The sequence below is a fragment of the Anser brachyrhynchus genome (genome assembly GCF_964034855.1).
Source record: "Anser brachyrhynchus genome assembly, chromosome: 2".
Classification (NCBI taxonomy): Eukaryota; Metazoa; Chordata; class Aves; order Anseriformes; family Anatidae; genus Anser; species Anser brachyrhynchus.
In genome coordinates, this window is record NC_137695.1 from 43,291,163 (window position 1) to 43,308,440 (window position 17,278).

A 17,278-nucleotide genomic window follows, 5' to 3' on the forward strand; every position below is an offset into this window, starting at 1 on the left:
TGATATTGATAGCTGGTCAGTTTGGGGTTGGACACAAGAATAAATGGGATTTTAGCATCCCAAGGTGGAAAAGCAGTGTTTTTTAACGTCTGGTGACAAGCCCCAGGAAGAATTAAATGAAAGAGGGAGAGTTTGGGCCACACTGCATGAGTCCAGGCACCACAGTCCCCACCAGTCCTGCAGCCTTAGGATGTGAACCTTTCCTGAAGACAGAAACTTGACTGTAAACTAGGTTGGATGATGAAAGGTGAGCAGTTTGCAGGGTGCTTACATTTATTTTTCTGGTTAGGCTCATCTTGTCTGCAAACAGGCACATTTTGAACAGTAGGACACTTGCCTTTTAAAGTGAGAAGCTTCGCAGCCACACTGGGGATGGGAAGCATGTATGGCACATCAGAGTTTGGGAAACTGGGATGAAAAGGTTCAGGTGAAATGAGCACCTCTGAGCTGCAGAGGAAAAGATGGTGAAGAGCTCTGGTGCCAGATACAACACAGCCCCATGTGGGGAGCGGGGCCAAGGCTAAGCAATGTGCGTTGTGAGGAGGGTACATGGCCGTGGGGTCTTGTGCGAGGCATGGCTGGTTTCCCATATAGTGGCAGGGACATACCGCTCCTGTAATACGTGCTCACCTCCAAGCATAACATGCTTCACAAAGCTTCATCGCTTGGGGAAGGCTTTTTATCTTGTTTTAGTTTGTGGTGAGAGATATGGCTTCTTTGGGGTTATATTTCTCTTTAAAGGAAAGGGGTATTTCTCTAAATGTTATATTTGTATAGTAAGGAAAAATAACATGGATTTTTTTTTCCCTTTCTTTGAAAACACTGCTGCATTGTGGAGGGAGCGTTAGTGGCCTCATCTGTCTCTCTCTCTGCTTGCAGCCCTTGTTTATCACATTGATAAAAGATAGGATTGGTAAATCCTTGTGAGAGAGTGATGTGGCCTGCTAGTCTTTCATTCATCCTCAGAGTGTAGCTAAACTTTCCATGGATATTTAAAACAACGGCATTTAATCTCTAACGCAGTTAAAAGGCTTATGTGTTCTTACTCCAGAAGTGAGACACATTGGCGGCAGCTCTTATTTATTTTATTTGTTTGCCACAGCTTGAAAACTGAGTAGTCAAAAGAAAAAGTTCTCATTTTAATATTCTGCTGGAATGAATTGCTTCAGTGAAAGCAAAGGATGTTGTGCAGTTACTGAGGCATAACGCGGCTCTTTCCATCTTAGTCTGTCCTTTTGGCTGTGGGGATCTCATCTGCATAATACTGCAAAATTTTTTTTTCCTTAATATTGACAAGGGATGTCAGTCCCTGAGCACCAATTGGTTGATTAATCAAAGTCCTTAACCAGTCAACGGGTAGAGGTTTGCATAATATTAATTGCCTCAATTGCTCAAATTGCCTGAGCCCCTCCTGCTGGCTCCAGGCCGGGGCAGGCCGGGCAGGGCCCCACCAGGGCTGTGGGGAGTGCGCTAGGCCATGCTGATGCGAGCCTACAGGAGGCAAGGGAGACAGAGGGACAACGGGCTGGGACTGCTTTTTGTTTTAATTCGAGTTAATTGCAGCTAATGCTTTGTAGGCTCTGGCACGGTGGAAAAAAAAAATAAAATAAAAGCCAGCCCGTGCTTGTGCTGCATCCCCAGCTCTCCTGTGAGGGAACCCATTTGGGAGTTTCTGATGCTCAGCCATCCTCCGGCTCAAGGTCCAGGCAGACTGATGTAAATCAAATGTACAGTGATCATTATTTACCAAAAGTCCCCTGTTTCTCAGTAACTAATCAGTGAGTTGCTCAACCGCCGTAGCATAATTCCTTCCTGTGCAACACATTGCTGGAGTTGCCAACTTTGGGGCCCTCTTCTCCCAGACCTGCTCCAGTTGCATCAGCCTGTTGATTTCAAGTTACCAGGCATATAGGAAATTCAGGTTCATATTTCTGGGAGCAAGTGGGGAAGAAGGGATGAGCTGAGACTAAATCTGGGACAGAGGAGGGAGCACTCCCTCAAAAGCTGCCTGGATGTGATCCTGGGCAAGCTGCTCTAGGCGTCCCTGCTTGAGCGGGTTTTGGACCAGATGGCCTCCAGAGGATCCTTCCAACCCCAACCATTCAGTGATTTTGTGATTCTGTAAGTTTCAAAGTACTTAGGAACAATGAAGACATTTCCTGATCTCCTATATCTTTCCATGTTTCCCTCTTGTGGCCTGTGCAGGAAAAAAAAAAAAAAACAGTATCAGGCAATAAATCTTAAAACAGTTTGCACACAAAAAAGGGGAAAGATGAAGAAAAAAATACAGGAAAATGTTGAGTCTTTTTCTTTCTTTCTTCCATTTTTTTCCCCTCCCATAGCTAAAAATATAATCAGAAGCTCATATTCCTCTCTTTTCTTGCCTGCCTTCCACCCCAGCAATGTTTGCAGGATTTCCCTTACATTGTCAATACTGTCCCCGTTCCAACCCCTCACTAATATCTTTTGGAGAGGAACTAGCTTTCTGATCTGCGTGAACATAAATTGAAGTGAAAAAGAAAGGAGGACGACTGCAGGGAGAGAGGATTGGAAAGGGAAAGAATGTTTTTGTTTGGGGATTTTGGGGTTGTAACTTCTCAATTAGCAGTAAGTTTGCTGTCCGTGTGTGTGGTTTTTCTGTCCTCTGCACCTTACTATAAGGCATGGTAATAATCAGGTATATTTTTATGGACAGCAGCTTGAAAATGTGCCTACATTGCCTACATTTACTTCTGTTTTGTAAAATAGCAGTGAATTCAACCTGCATGGTAACGGGTAGTTTCCAGGGGTAATGGGTCTGGAGATGCAAAGGTAGAATGCAATGGGCATTAAGCAGTATGTCCAAAGGCAAGTAGTCACAGTGCTTAGGTCAGAATCCAGATTATGCAGTAGAAAAGCATTACATGCCTCCCGATTTTGGAGCTTTTCTTCTCATCCAAAAGGGCTAAAATATCCCTTGAGCCTGGCATAGGTGAAGCTGAAAACTTTATTTGGCTTCTGATTCTGGTATTTTGCTAAGCTGGACTTTGTTTAGTCATCCATGTCCCTGTAACGGATGGGCTTGTGAATCACAGCTTGAAACTCGGATTTCTGCTTTTCTTTTCAAAGCTTTGAATGTGTAAGGCAGAGATAGAGCAGACATCTTGGTTCTGTGCTGTCTTCATACATCTTCCAAAAATGGGACCTGCAATTCGTTGTGTTTGACAAGACACGTCTGCGCTGATTTTAATGGGATGTAATTTGAAACCAGTTTAGTTAAACTGGGGCAGATGGCTGCAGGACTGTGTGTGATTTCCTCAGCGTAAGGTTGTGGTGCTGCTGCAAGGTTGTTTGTCTGGTTTTAGGACACCCTCTAGCAAAAAAAAAGATAATGCTATCGTCATATGCATCTCAGTGTTGAACTAGTACAAATTCATTTTGCCCATTAAAATGTGTGAGAAACAAAATCCAAAAATCTGTCTCAGAAGACTTTGTTAGGTAATGTATTACCTGGCTTACTGCATAGCATAGAAATTGCATCTTACATTTTTGGTTATTAAGCATTAGATAAAATTAAGTCGTCATGCCTGATCTAAATGAGGCTTGTACTGACAGGTGATCAGATAGTAAGTAAAGCTGCTACCAGTGAATATGGCACTGGAGCCATGAAAATTTGCGAGGTCTTAGCTAAATTGATTTAGTGTAATCAGGACCTGTTTGTCTGTAGACAAGGTTTTCATTTACCATTTTAATACACTTATTTTGCATACTGCACCTCTGCCTCTTGTTTCTTTTCAGTTGTTCAGTAGGCAAGAACAGAATTGGAATATTCTGAGACTGAACCTGGAAACAGCCTGAAATTCAAAAATAAAATGCAAAAACTGTCTTCAAATTTATTTTCTCAATTAGTCATATTGAAAACTTTATAATAATTTAAATTTGATCTGAGAATAAAGATGTGACCTGTGTTACCAGTACCTTTAGTGTGAACTGCAGAACTCCCTGCTCCCAGTTAGGTGTTCTTGCATATTACCTACCAAGATATTTTTGATAGGGGAAAAAAGAAGGAAAAGATACTGGGGAAAACGTCTGTGTTTTCAACCAACCTTACTCATGATGAACAGGTTGAATGGGAAGTCTGCAGGCTGGAAAGCACATCTGCTGAAAATATGTGTTGAGTTTTACTTCTTTATTTATGTTAACAGTGAGCACATTTGTGGAAATCATGTTTTCTTCACAATCTGTTTGTTAAATTAGGACACAAACCCAAGAACACTTGTGCATGAGAGTAATTTTCTATAAATGAGTAGTGTCACTGAGTTCAGTAAGAGCAGTCACGCACAAAGTCAAGCACATGCATGAGAGATTGTAGAAATTTTGCAAATATGTTGTCATCATGAACAAATTTCCTAGCTTCGCTTGTGATGCAGCTATAATTTTTTGGCTTGGTCTCCTTTTGAGTAGCCCTCATTTTATAAACCATAAGCTATTCCATTTTGCTAAGCCTAACTGAGGATATTTGTCTTATTTTGTCACAGCAACAAGAGCAAGATCCCACAAATCTATACATCTCAAATTTACCCGTTTCCATGGATGAGCAGGAACTGGAGAATATGCTGAAACCTTTTGGACATGTCATTTCCACCAGAATATTAAGAGATGCTAACGGAGTCAGCAGAGGAGTTGGCTTTGCCAGGTAAAACCCTTACTCTTACTTGATTTATGCATATTTTTTGACTTTGGTCCTTTGCAAATGCTGTATGCTGTGTAACACTGAAGCCTCATAGCTATCGAAAATGCAGAGCAGCACCTTTATCAGATTGTGCGTCTGTTCTTTCTACTGAGCTGAGGAATACCGGTGCAGAACGATGTTCATTTCATTGCTCCAGAAATTAGTTCACTGAATGTATGTATGGAAATAAAAATAGCTAGGAATAGTGAGCTATCCATGCAGTATCAAGCTTGGATAATAATAAATGTCCTACAGCAAAAAGAACACACTTGGTGAGGAAACTGTTTAAATGTCTAGCAAATATTTTGCAATAAGAAAAAGTAAATTTAGCAGTTGGAAGAGCAAGGGGGAGGAACTATAACTGAAAAAACACAGCTTCTTTGAAAGCTGCAAGGAACTCAAACCTATGAGAAGAGGTTAAGAAGAAATATTTGCATATAACAAGCACTGTCAGAGTAGTTTAGACAAAATGGGCAACATATTATTACCATGTAGCTCGTTGTCAGTATGGAAAGACAAGTTTCCATGTTTACTCTCAGGGAATATTTACATAGATTCTCCACAGCTTGAAACATTCTTAAATCAAACAGTTTTCTTTTGAAAAGCCAAGGAATGGAGAGCTATATATAGAAAGGTATTGAAAAAGCAAATAAGGAGAAGAGAAATCTGTAACTGTGCTGTAAATCAGTGTTCTGCTTCAAAAGAAAGCTCAAAAATAATAATGATAAAAAAATCCCAAATAATTGTTTCTACAGAATATTCATACATTGTGCTTTGTAGTGGAGGTAAAATGACTTAGTCATCCTTTGAATTTCTTTGAAATACACCATATCTTGGCATATCATGGCACTCATGTTAGTGTCATAACACCACTGAGTGAAATAGGGTACTGTATGATAAAAAGGTAGCTTGCAAGATAAGTGACATTGTAGTGTTACCTTTGTCCTTGATGTGAAAGATCATCATGCACAAACAATGTTAAGATAATGCTGTCTGAATTCAAATAGAAAAAGGCAAAACATTTATGCTGAAAGATGACATGCTGTTCTTTATGCATTCTTGCAGATAATAACGCGAATTTTTCTAGCTCACTAAATATAGATTGGTATAACTCATGGGTAAACTTGTATTTTAAAAATTGACTTTGTTTGTGAAAATGTATTGAATTATGTCACATATTCCAAAAAGCTTTTGTGATCTAATGTAAAGGTTGTGTAAATCACCATGCAAACAACAGAGGGGTAAAAACTTGGCTGTATTGAACTATACCACTTATTTTGCATTGACCTGAGAGAGGCCAGAATTAATACAGAAATTTAGAACTACAGTTGAATACTGACTCTTGTCTTCGCAGAATTACCAGTACAAGCTGTAATTACATGACCACCTGATCTTCTTTTTGTAATAGCGTGCTATTCAGTATCATTTTACTGCATGTCACTCAAAGGAGATGAATTTGTTTAGCTTTGCTTGTAGTCATGAGGGTTTCTTTCTAGTGTACCTACATTGTGAGCACACGCTGATTGGGTATCAGCAGTGTACATCTAGGGGATGGCAGCTGCATTTCAGACCAGTTAAGATTTCAGAAGACTTTTTTTTAAGATTTTCAGGATCAGCAACCCATGTGGTGATCCTGCCTATTATATCTTCTGACTGGGGCCCTTTTATCAGTGTAGCTGCCTGCTTGTGGAAATGCCCCATGCTGCTTACTTAGCACAGCTCTTAACTGAGCCACAGAAGCACAGGACAAGAAGTTAACTTTGCAGACACTAAAACCCAGCAATTTTGGAATTTGATGTTTCACAATTATTAACTAACTACTGTGAAGATTAAAAATCACTTTTTGATTCTGTCTAATTATGTGAATGGTCAATCTCAAAATAATTATATTCAAAAAGTAATCAGAAGTAAAGGCTTACTGTAGACAACTATTGTCACATTTTTTTCCTGAATGAATATGATTAGGAGTTTCATAATGCTGCAGGTGGCTACTTAATCATTTATAACCTGGGTAACTTCAAATGTTCTTAGATCACACTCTTAGATCTTGGATCTGAGTAATGTCTGGTCACATTAAAGTTCATCCTTTTTAAAAGTACGCACATACAAAACTAGCTCTCTTTTTTAAGCTGTTAAATTATTTCCTCTTTTGCATCCCTCAAAAGCCGCTGAACAGATTTTCCTGAAACTTTCCAGAATGTTTCATTGTGGCTTGAACCCAACTTTGCCTAGCTACACCCTGGGGGAGATTTTGGGGAGGAGAGTTACGAGCAAGGGGCCAGAGAAGGGTAACTTTGGACTCCAGCTGTGGCTCCACAGAAATCCATTCAGTTGAAAGGGAATTGCTGTAACCTCTGGACACCCACCTCTGCCTCACAGCTCGCCCATCTTTGTACTTCAGATCCTGTGCTACCTGGCTCCAGACTGCCCGTGGGAGCTGGCATTCAGCAGGGTTTGTCTTGCTGCTGGTAGCTGGCACCATGGGTTTCTGCCAACACCAGCGAGCAGAAGCTGGGACTGACAGCCGGTAGAAAGTCTTTGTCTTTCACACAGCAGAAAGACAAATGAGAAGGAGGGGCAAGAAATACTAATAAGCAGGGAATATGGAAAAAGGAGGAGGTGCAGATGAGAAGCTTTGTGTTCAGTCTGTCGTAAGATTGCTTGTAGAAAGAGGGAATGATGCAGTGTTACCCTCACACAGGGATTTCATCACAAGACTTAAAACTATAGGCATTTCTCTTAAATCCCTGTTGCTGAGAGTCATTCAATGACTTCAGCATCTGATCTTTCATTTAGAAAGTGTAAGTGGATTCCTCAGAGCTTAAAATGAAAGCATAGTCCTTAATCCTCAAAAGAAGCAAAGGAAAAAAAAAATCCAAAGCAACTGGATTTGAAGACATCTTTTTCTGAGATACAATTTTAAAGCGGCTCTGTCATCTTCTATGATTTCGGTTTTGCAAACTGACCGTTAGCAAAGTTGTTGGTGAGAGTAAAAAGGAGAGTAGGTAAGAGAGAAGGTCTTAGAGGGAGGCTGGAGATACTGGGTTTGAGAAGGCACCAAAAGCATGGAGAAAAATACTTAAATTCATCCTGAAGATGTGCTGTCACTACAAAGGTGACTCTATGTGCCGAAAGACCTGACTTTCCAAAGGCCTGTAAAGGGTGACTGCCAGGTTTTGAGTGGGAGAAAATCTAACACAAAGTGGAGCCAAAGCAGTGGTGATTTTTTGCTAAATGAAAAGGGAAATATTTAAAGGGAGATTTCTGCGGATCAGTGGTAATGCTGCTTTGGAGGCAGAGAAGTGTCAGCAGCACCAGGGGATAGGGAACATCCAGGCAGTTTAAGGATGCATTTGTGAAGAAGGGAAATGCTTTGTTCTTCCTTATTCAAGGGTTTAATTGAAGGCAGTTGAAAAGGTGTTATAAAAGGTGCTATAAATTTAACTTGAACAAATCCATCATCTGGGACAGTAGTGCAGGCTTAGATATGATGAGGATCATTCCTACTTTCAGTCAGAAGAATGATCTGTCAAATCCTACATCTTCCCCAGGAAATTGCTTTATAATTGGATATCTCAGATGAAACTGGAAATCCCAAACATGCCCCAAAGACTATGTGTGATATCTGTATAATATTCCAATGCCTTCAGTGATAAATTTTCATTGAAAAGCCTCCCTGGAAGGGGTTCACAGCAGCACTGCAGAGTGCTGGAAACTTCTGTGGAATGAGAATGTGTCTCCAAAATCCTCAGATTTCCATCTGGCATTGCAACCCAGATCAAATTTTGGTAAACCTAGTGCATCCCTGAGAATATTGCCAGACTTGAGGCTGCACTTCCAGGGAGATGCAAATTCCAGAGTGGGACAGATGAGGCAGGATCCCAGAACAAATATCAGTGGGTAGCCATAACATGAAAATAGGCATGAAGCCCTTAAAGGTGAAGAAGGAGGAACAAAGAAGGTTAGGAGCCATCAGGTAATTTGGTTTAGCAATTTTCATTACCCAAGCCCTAGGTACTGTGAAGAGAACTCTTTGGGACACAGAGAAGGGGACAGGGAAACAATGGGATATACCTTGGGGAGGGTCTTACTGATACCACTGAATCAATGAAATAAAAATTAGGGGTTTAGAGCCCCCCAGTAAAATGCCATTAAAGTATTATTTAAGTATCCTCCCTACAGAGATAGCAATGTTAATAATACCATACGTACATGTACCACAGTCAACTGAACAGTGGAGCAAGCATTTTATAGGTCCTTTTAAACAATAAAGTGCAAAGAAAGAATTAGAAACCACTAACTTTTTTATTTTGTTTACTGTCTTGTAACTTAAAACGACCTTGCAAGATTCACCCCCCAAGCGACGTTTTATAACAAAGTCATAAGCCTCTGAAAACAGAAATTTATGATGGAAATGCTGACAGTCAGACAGTCAAGTATTGCACTGCTGGCGGGTACCAGTATAATGCTTAACCTGAGACTGCGAAGACAGTAGCATAAATCAGCCAGGGTCTAGGTGGAAATGGCTGTGTGTTCGTACTATTCTTCTTCCAGTAACGTGAGAAAATTTGTCCAACTGTCATAAAAGCTTGTTACGATGCCATTCCCACTGAAAGACCCAAGTCAAGAGTTTCTCAATAAGTTGTCTCTATCATCTCAGAGCAGAAGGAAATGTTGAGGAGATACTTATGTCCCTTTGAGAAAGAGCAGGGGGGGTCTATAATGGGGCATTTATCCATCTTGTGGTGTTTGGAGTTTAGGCTCTATCCTTGTCTTTTCCCTACCCTGTGCTCTTGGTGGAGCTTCCAGTGGGATGCATTTCTCTGCCAGCACATGTTTTTTATTAAACTTATCTCCTGCTTATCTGGACTTTATATGTCTTAAATTTAGTCTTTGGAAACAACATTTGACTCAACAACTGAAAGGGAGTGACAGAAAATGGGAAACAAGGATTTGAGCCCTCACGGGGTCATTAATTCTATATATAGCATTTTCGTGTGGATTTCAGTAGAAATGGATTGGTTCCAGTTTCCACTCAAACAAAATGAAAGAGCCAAGCTTGTAATTTGTATATTCTTTTCCTCAAAGGAAGCTGCACGTCTTCCAGGGTTTTTCAGGACAAAGTAGGTGTCATTTAGTTACATCAGATTTCTTCTGAAACAAGCAGGTTTCTCTGTGAAGTGGAAGCGCCGTAGCTCTGTGGGGGGAAACTGATTCAGGCAGCTCAGAAGAGTCCCCTGGGCACAGTAGGCTATGCTACAGGATGGCCCAAACCCTCAGAGGAGGATTGTAACCTGTCCTCGCTGGGGTGCTTTCTGCAGATCTCGTGTATCCATCTGTGATCGCAGACAACCTCCTGTCGTTCATGCAAACAGGAATGAACATGAAAAATACACAAGCAAGGCACACTTGGAAAAGACATTATTTATGAGCAATGAGGACATCTTGTCAAAATGATTATCTTTTCCTACACTGTAACTGACAAGGGGAACATTATTTTTCATCACAAAACAGTTTTAAACCCCAAAGTGCAAGCATCTAGAAGCAATCGCTTACCAGTAAGCGATAAGCTGGGGACATAAGATACCTGAATCAGTTATAGGGGAAAAGAAAATCACAGGTTGTGGCCATGTTAGACTTTTAGGATGCCTGGAATTAAATCAGCAAAATAAAGAAGTTATTGAACATAGCACTGTAGAAGAATGACGAGTAGGACATAAGGAGGACTGGGTGCTAAGAAGCCTCATACTAATCAAAGCTATTTTGTAGCTTTAGACTGTTTAAAACCATATAATTTTCTCTGAGTTCTTTTATATCACAGACGGTTGATGTATTGTCTCAACATTAGGTAACTGGGAGTACTTGTCTTTTACTAAAATACAACTTTCAGAAGTGATTTGAAGATATAGAATTAAAAAAAAAAAAAAAAAAACCTTCTTTTTAAGTATGTGTGCCAGTGGGTCATCTTCCTTATAGTTAAATATTTCTGTCTGATTTCTCTTCTACATTTATCTGATTCTTATCGCAACTTTCTCAACCAGATTAAAGAACTTAGTACCAAGTTTATTCTCCCCACGAATATACTTATGCATCTCTCTCAGGCTGCCCCTCTAGTCATTTTATTTTGTTTTTTGATAGGCTAAAGAAATTGAATTCTCCAGTGTATATTCTAACTGTGGCCTCAGTTCTTCAGACTTCTCCACTGCAAAATACTGCAACTACTTTCCTACTATCATCTTTGCAAAATGCCTTAAATAGTAAAGAAGCATTATTCCTGATTTTATTAATAAAATAAAACAATAACATTTGTATGTTGATCATAACCTAAGTGTGGTAGTAATAATTTCATCTTTAAATATTTACTTGCAATATAAAAAATACAGGCCTGATTCTCGTTTACAGTATTATTATTAAGCAAAGAGACTATAGGGTATATGTAAACCAAACCCACATTTTACTACTAACTGGTAATTACATGGTACTGAATATTTCACATGTAATAATTATGTAATCATCATGTTATTCTTTGTGTATAAATTTTATTAAGTTGTTTCTTGACACTGCCTCAATCTTTATAATAAACATGTATAAGAGCTTAATTTTTAAATCTTTTCCTTTTTTTTTTTTTTTTCTTTTCCACGTTGAAGGTTACCTATTACTTATAACACATAGTGACTACTTTGGAACCACTACAGTCTGTAGAGAGAATAATATACATTTTTAAAATTATCTTAAAAAAAAGTATTTAACAGCAAGAGGTGAACCTCAGATGATGTGTTTTTGTTTGCATTTGCCTAATATTAATCATCTTCTGTTGTTGTTGTTGTCTTACTGAATCATCATAAATTTGTAAATTATGTCTTGAAAAATGATAATAACAGTCTTCAGATTTTTTAAATGAACTCCATTTCCAGTGGGACGGAATATAGTTAGTCTAGTTACTTATATTGTACTTGAGAAATTTTTAGTTTTATACATAGACACAACTGGAAATAAATTTTCACATTTATCTTAGTTTTTTTTGGGTTTGGTAGTTATCATTACATTTTAAAATATCAGAAAAATCTTGCCTATGGCTTTGATATTTTTTTTTTCTGCAATGCATTTCTAGACTCAAAATAATACTCAGATATATTGTAGGTATCTCCAAGGTGTATCTGAACATGAATTATTATCTAAGATTCTCTTTGGATCAACATCAAAAACATACCATTGAAGAGTTTGAAAATAATGCTTTGCGAATGATCTGATCAGAAGCAGATTTTTATTACCATGTGAAGCTGATGTCCTCACCTTTCCAGCAGGAGCTGAATAGTTGTACCTTTCAACAGAAATTTTGGAAGCATCTAATATCTTTACGTATCCTCCAGAATGTAATTTGCCACTTTTTGTTTCATCAATTGTGAAATAAAAAATAAAAAGTCACTGACAAATAGATTAAAGAGTGCTCTTCCCCCGAGTTTACCTATGTTCTGCTGACATTACAAACCCGTCCCCTGGAGCTTAGCTTTTAACATGTTGTATTGCTGTTAGCGTTCTTAAATAGCGGGCTCAGCCTTTCAACATTTTAAAACGTTTCTGTCTCAGACAACGTGAATAAACTCATGAGAGAAAACGTATTTTGTCTGGGTGCAGCCGGAGGGGAGGTCTACCCCCGGCAGACCCACTGCGGAAGGAAGGCACGCGGGGACTCAGGTGGCAGAGACAGGGGATGGATGCAGTTGTTACTCAGCAACGCATCTGGAGGGAGCACATATCGGCGGCTTTGTGTGCTGTGCTGCCTTTCCAAACCAAGTCGGTAATGCTAGTGTCGGTTTCAAGTGAAGCGTGTGCCAGATTACAGATAGCTAGCAATGGTATTTGAGAGCCGTTAATTGTGAAACTTGAGAAGAAAATGTGCGCTCTTTTTAAGGCTGCTTTTCGAGTGATGGCCTTTTTATCCCAGAACACTGTGGATTTCGCTTTTATTCTCTCCCCACATAAAATGCACGAAGTGCACTGAGTCTCTTTCACTTGGCAGCTTATATATTGCATTCTTTGCAGGGACTGCTTTGGCTTGTTAAAATGTGCCCCATGTATTAAAATGAAATTGTCACTGCTGTGTGGTGCAACATAACATGGTTTGACACTAAGCGCCTGCAGCTACAGAAAACAGACTTTTATTGCATGTATTCTTCCCGAGACAAGAGTCTCTGAAGGCAGACATTCGCTTAGTTAAATCCGAATGAAGCCAAAGTGAACAATCTAAGTTGCTGTCTGCGCGCCTGTAGAAACAGCCCAGCCCGTACGATATGCAGTGAAAACAGGGATAGATCCCAGAAGCGACAATTTTTAATGATTTCAGTTGAAACAAACTGACAAAAGACTTTGCTTGGAGTGTTGATCAGGGTTTTTTGGGGTGTGTGTGGGGGCAGTGGTCATTTTGGTCCCTCTTACCCTGGGAGACAAACTGCTGCTCTAAACTCTATGTTGAGCCCCTAACCTGCGAGCTATGCAAGAGGCATGTTACTTTTTCCCAAAACCATGTGATAGGAAGAGTGGCGGATAAATTCATTTTTAAAAGATCTAAATCAGTGAGAAGTAAGAAATATTTGTCAGTGCTGTTACTTTGCAGGGAGTACCTGGAGGTAAGAAGTAATGCATTGAAGGGATATTGAACCTAGCTTTTAAACACTATTTTACTAAGAAAAACAAAATGAATATTTTTTTAGCTTAATAGTATTATTTTTCTCTCTTTCCTCTCTTCAGACTTTTTTATACCCAGTCTGTAGCAGAGTCAATGAACCACTGCGGACTAGCATGCAGTCAGTTTTTAAGACCTGAACAAATGGTGAATTCCCTGATGAGATATAGCCATGGTTTAGGATTTGACCAGTAACTTTGTACTCTTTGACAGTTTGCTCAATAATGTACGTACTAGTTCACTGTTAGTGCTTTAATGACTCAATGCTGAAAGTTATCTTGAGGTCATAAAAGATGAACCGGCCAAGATTACATGCGAATTACCATCTTCAAACAGAATTTGGCTTTATATAATAGGCACACATACTGATTATGTTAAGTTTTGCCCTACTGTCCATCTTTGCAGTGTTTTTTTTTCAACATCGATATCTCTAATAATTAAATAATAATAATTAACGTTACTTAATCTTCTGGGTTCTTCCCCAAATCCTGTAATTATTTTTTTTTTCATGGCATTTGAAGTTGTTATGGGTGCATGAGGGATCTAGAAACAATTCTAGATTATTATGCCATTCCAGGCAGCACACGAGAGCATAAAGAATGTCCTTGTTCAGGGAGAAACCCCGGAGCCAGGAGGGAGCTGCTCATTGACACTGCAGCAGCTCACACACAGCTGGAAACGCAGCTGCAGGCTTTGAGGGTGGCAGGTCCTCCTTGCAAGCCACACTGTACCGTAACGAGCTCAACCAGTTTCTCTGCAGAAGTCAGCAAGAACAGCTTTGAAGATTTCTCTCAGCATCTGTGCTTGTCTTTTTTTTTTTTCCTTCTCTATTCCTTTTTGTTTTTGCTGACTGAGCACTTTCGTAACAGTCTAGTAACACATATTGCCTCTACCCTCATCCCACCCTCTTCTCTTTTCCAGAATGGAGTCTACAGAAAAATGTGAAGTAGTAATTCAACATTTTAATGGCAAATATCTGAAAACCCCACCTGGTCTACCAGGTAAGTGTAGCCATCGTTATGAAATTTAAAATTTACTGAAGAGTTTGGAATACAGAAATGCTGGGGTGTGTGTTGAGAGGGACTCACACCGCTGGTCCTGCTGAGAGGGCATACAGCTTGCCTGGTTGAAGCCAATCATTTTTGACCCATAACAGTTTCTTCTCTGCCCAAGTTTGTATTATTCAAACATTTATGTCTGACAGTTGTAAATTTAAGTACACATAAAATTCATATTGTCTTGCTGTTTCTCTCTTTTTTAATGTGTATATTGTCTGTGACTTTTTCCAATTTGAGAAAAGACCACGCAGGTAAATGCCAGTGCTTTTCTAACAACCTAGGAATATAACTAGATCAGCAATTGCATTATAGGTTATAAAACGACCAGAATTTCAGGTTGTAGTAGCTTTCTGTTCTTTACAGTTACTAGGTATTAGTATCAACAGCAGCAGCTTTTAATGCTAACTGAGGATATTTCAAATATGAAGTGATTTTATACCATTTGTACTTGCAATGGCTTAATGAAACCCTGCCATTTTCTGATGACATCCATCAAATACGTTCAGTGGTATGTCCCTGCCATGTCAAAAACAGTCCCAGTCCATATCTTGCTTTTGAAATTTTCAGCTGTCATGTTTATGGTCATCAGCTGTGCAAAGTTTAGTGATCAGATGCCTGAATCTTACTGGATGACAAGACTTCCCTGAGGCCACAGATCTGTGAAGACTTCTCCCTCAAATTGTTTAAAGAGCTACTTGGAGTTCCTAGTATTAAATGAGCATAAAATCCTTGCAAGAATTGTGTCCTAAGTAATTCTCTACTTTTTTTTTTTTTTCATTATACTATTTCCTTTTTTGGTTACTTTCATTAAATTCCTTCTTATTCCTCGCCTGGTTCTTTATGCAAAGGTGCACTAAATTCTCTAATTAAAAGAGAGCCATCTGCACAACTACGGTGTACAGTAATTGTATGCTGCAATGTACGTATAAATTTTAGTCAAATCACCTTCATGAAAGAGTATAAAACTTTTAGTGCAAGCTGGAAGACTCCATTTTATGGCCCTCTCTTTCAAAAGTAGTCACTGACAGGTTTTCTTAATACCAGCTAATGTATGTTATTTGTCTGAAGTGCAACGGACTCAGGCTGCATAGAACAAAGAGTAAAGCAGCACAGGTGGAAGAGACCTTAAACCATTGGCATGCTTTTCTGTGTGCATACATTAGGTCACAATAGCAATCTGTTTAATATCATAGCAACACCCAATGGAAAGAGTGTGAATAGCAAGGATTTGGGAAGAGCAGCTTCATCATTAGAACCCTGCAAGCTCCGTGGTTACATTCCCAGTTGTGTTAGAGAGGACAGATAACGTGAGCTAGAAATAAAGCAGAATATTTTTACAGTGCCAGAAACAAAAAGAACTACATGATAAAGAGTGAAAGCTAGAAGTTGAAAGTCATTATTTTATTTTATTTTTATTTTAAATGATCTTTTGGTCAGGAATATGCTGGGTGTTCAACAAAAGTGATGTGGGACATCAAAATAGGAGTCTTGATAAGATAGAGTACTTATTCATGTTCCAAGAGATACAGTGCAATTTGATTTTAATGGTTATAAGTTTCTCTGATGTGTTTTTCTCTTGATTGTTGTGCTCACATGGTATTTAGTTGCAAGGATGACCTGGGAAGTGACTATTTTAAGAGTTTTCATTTACCTGAATGCCATTCAGATGCAGGTAAAGTATAATGCAGCACGGGGCAAACCAGCAACTGAACTCGCTCAGTTATGCACTAGATATCTATCCCAGTTTATCCTCAGTTTTTGGAGGACAGAGTTTGTAGCTCCAAACACAGATAATTAGAAATTATCATAGTGTATTTGATCCACATAAAAGATAATATTTGCACCTCGTTATTAGGTTAAGGCACTCTTCAAATCTATATTTAAAAGTTTTCTCATATTCATTTATCTTCTTGTTTAGAAGCCAGAGAATAAACATGATCACTTGAGTAGTTGGGTTGATTGAAGTGATACAGGCCACTCATATTATTTACCTTTGACCACTGCAAAAAGCAGTCAGTTCTAGTTTCTTCTTCTTAATGTAGTTTCCTGTAGAGCTTCTACTCAGTTTCTACTTCTTGGTTATGCACCTGTATTTAAACATTTCAGCAAAGTATAGAAGCCTCTTGCTTTATCCCCCTCCTGGCAGTTGCTTATCTTCCAGCATGGAGAAGGAAAGAGAATCGAGTCTCCTGGAAAATCACAGTCAGAGTCTGAAAATTATCCTCCCAGCGTCTCAATAATTGTCATAGAAAGAAAATCATCTCTAGTTATTGCTGTGACCTCTTTATGGATTTCGGTTAAAAAATGAGGAACCGGAGACCATTAGTAGAAGTATGCAATGCAATCTGTTATTAACCTCTACTGCTCAAGACATGATCTTACCGTGAGAGAAAACTAATCAATCCTTTTAGGGTTAAATTGAATTGATTGTGGATATTCAGATGGATTTCTTTCAGGCCTACCAGTGAAATGGAAGGGTCTTATTTTTTTGTCCACATACCTCACCTAAGCTCTCATATTCTGGTTCAGGCTTGCCATCTAGTAACAGGTTGGATGAGGCCCATAAGAAAATAAATCGACCTGGCTGCAGGCCGTTTGTGTTACCCTGCTCCCTGAGGCAGTGGGTTTATGGACCAGACAAACTAATTTTGACAGCTAGGCATTCCTGCTGATGCTGAGCAGCCTGTCAGAGAGACTGGGCACCACAGCTCTGCCTTTCACAGTGAAAAACCTGTAGGCCTGTATTATATCCTCTTGAAGGTCTATCTCAGACATTCATTTTGAATACCAAGTTCTTTCCCAACTAGTGTTTCCTTCCAACTAAAT

General features: G+C 39.2%; 1 protein-coding gene and 1 long non-coding RNA gene across 25 annotated transcripts in view; one reads left to right on the forward strand and one right to left on the reverse strand.

Moving 5' to 3' along the window:
• Positions 1–4,509, reverse strand: part of LOC308189708 — a 48,896-nt gene extending 44,387 nt beyond the window's left edge. Inside the window, exon 1 of the long non-coding RNA XR_013946526.1 lies at positions 1–4,509. This exon is cut by the window's left edge and continues 26,807 nt beyond it. This is a non-coding gene — a long non-coding RNA (uncharacterized lncRNA).
• RBMS3 (RNA binding motif single stranded interacting protein 3) overlaps positions 1–17,278 on the forward strand; it is a gene marked incomplete at its 3' end in the record, with an annotated part of 702,635 nt that overhangs the window by 545,155 nt on the left and 140,202 nt on the right. For all 24 annotated transcript variants that reach the window (XM_080580036.1, XM_080580033.1, XM_080580013.1 and 21 more), the window contains 2 exons: positions 4,518–4,675; positions 14,316–14,395. In XM_080580036.1, the coding sequence (XP_080436162.1) occupies positions 4,518–4,675; positions 14,316–14,395 (238 nt within the window). The remainder of the gene's footprint in view (positions 1–4,517; positions 4,676–14,315; positions 14,396–17,278) is intronic.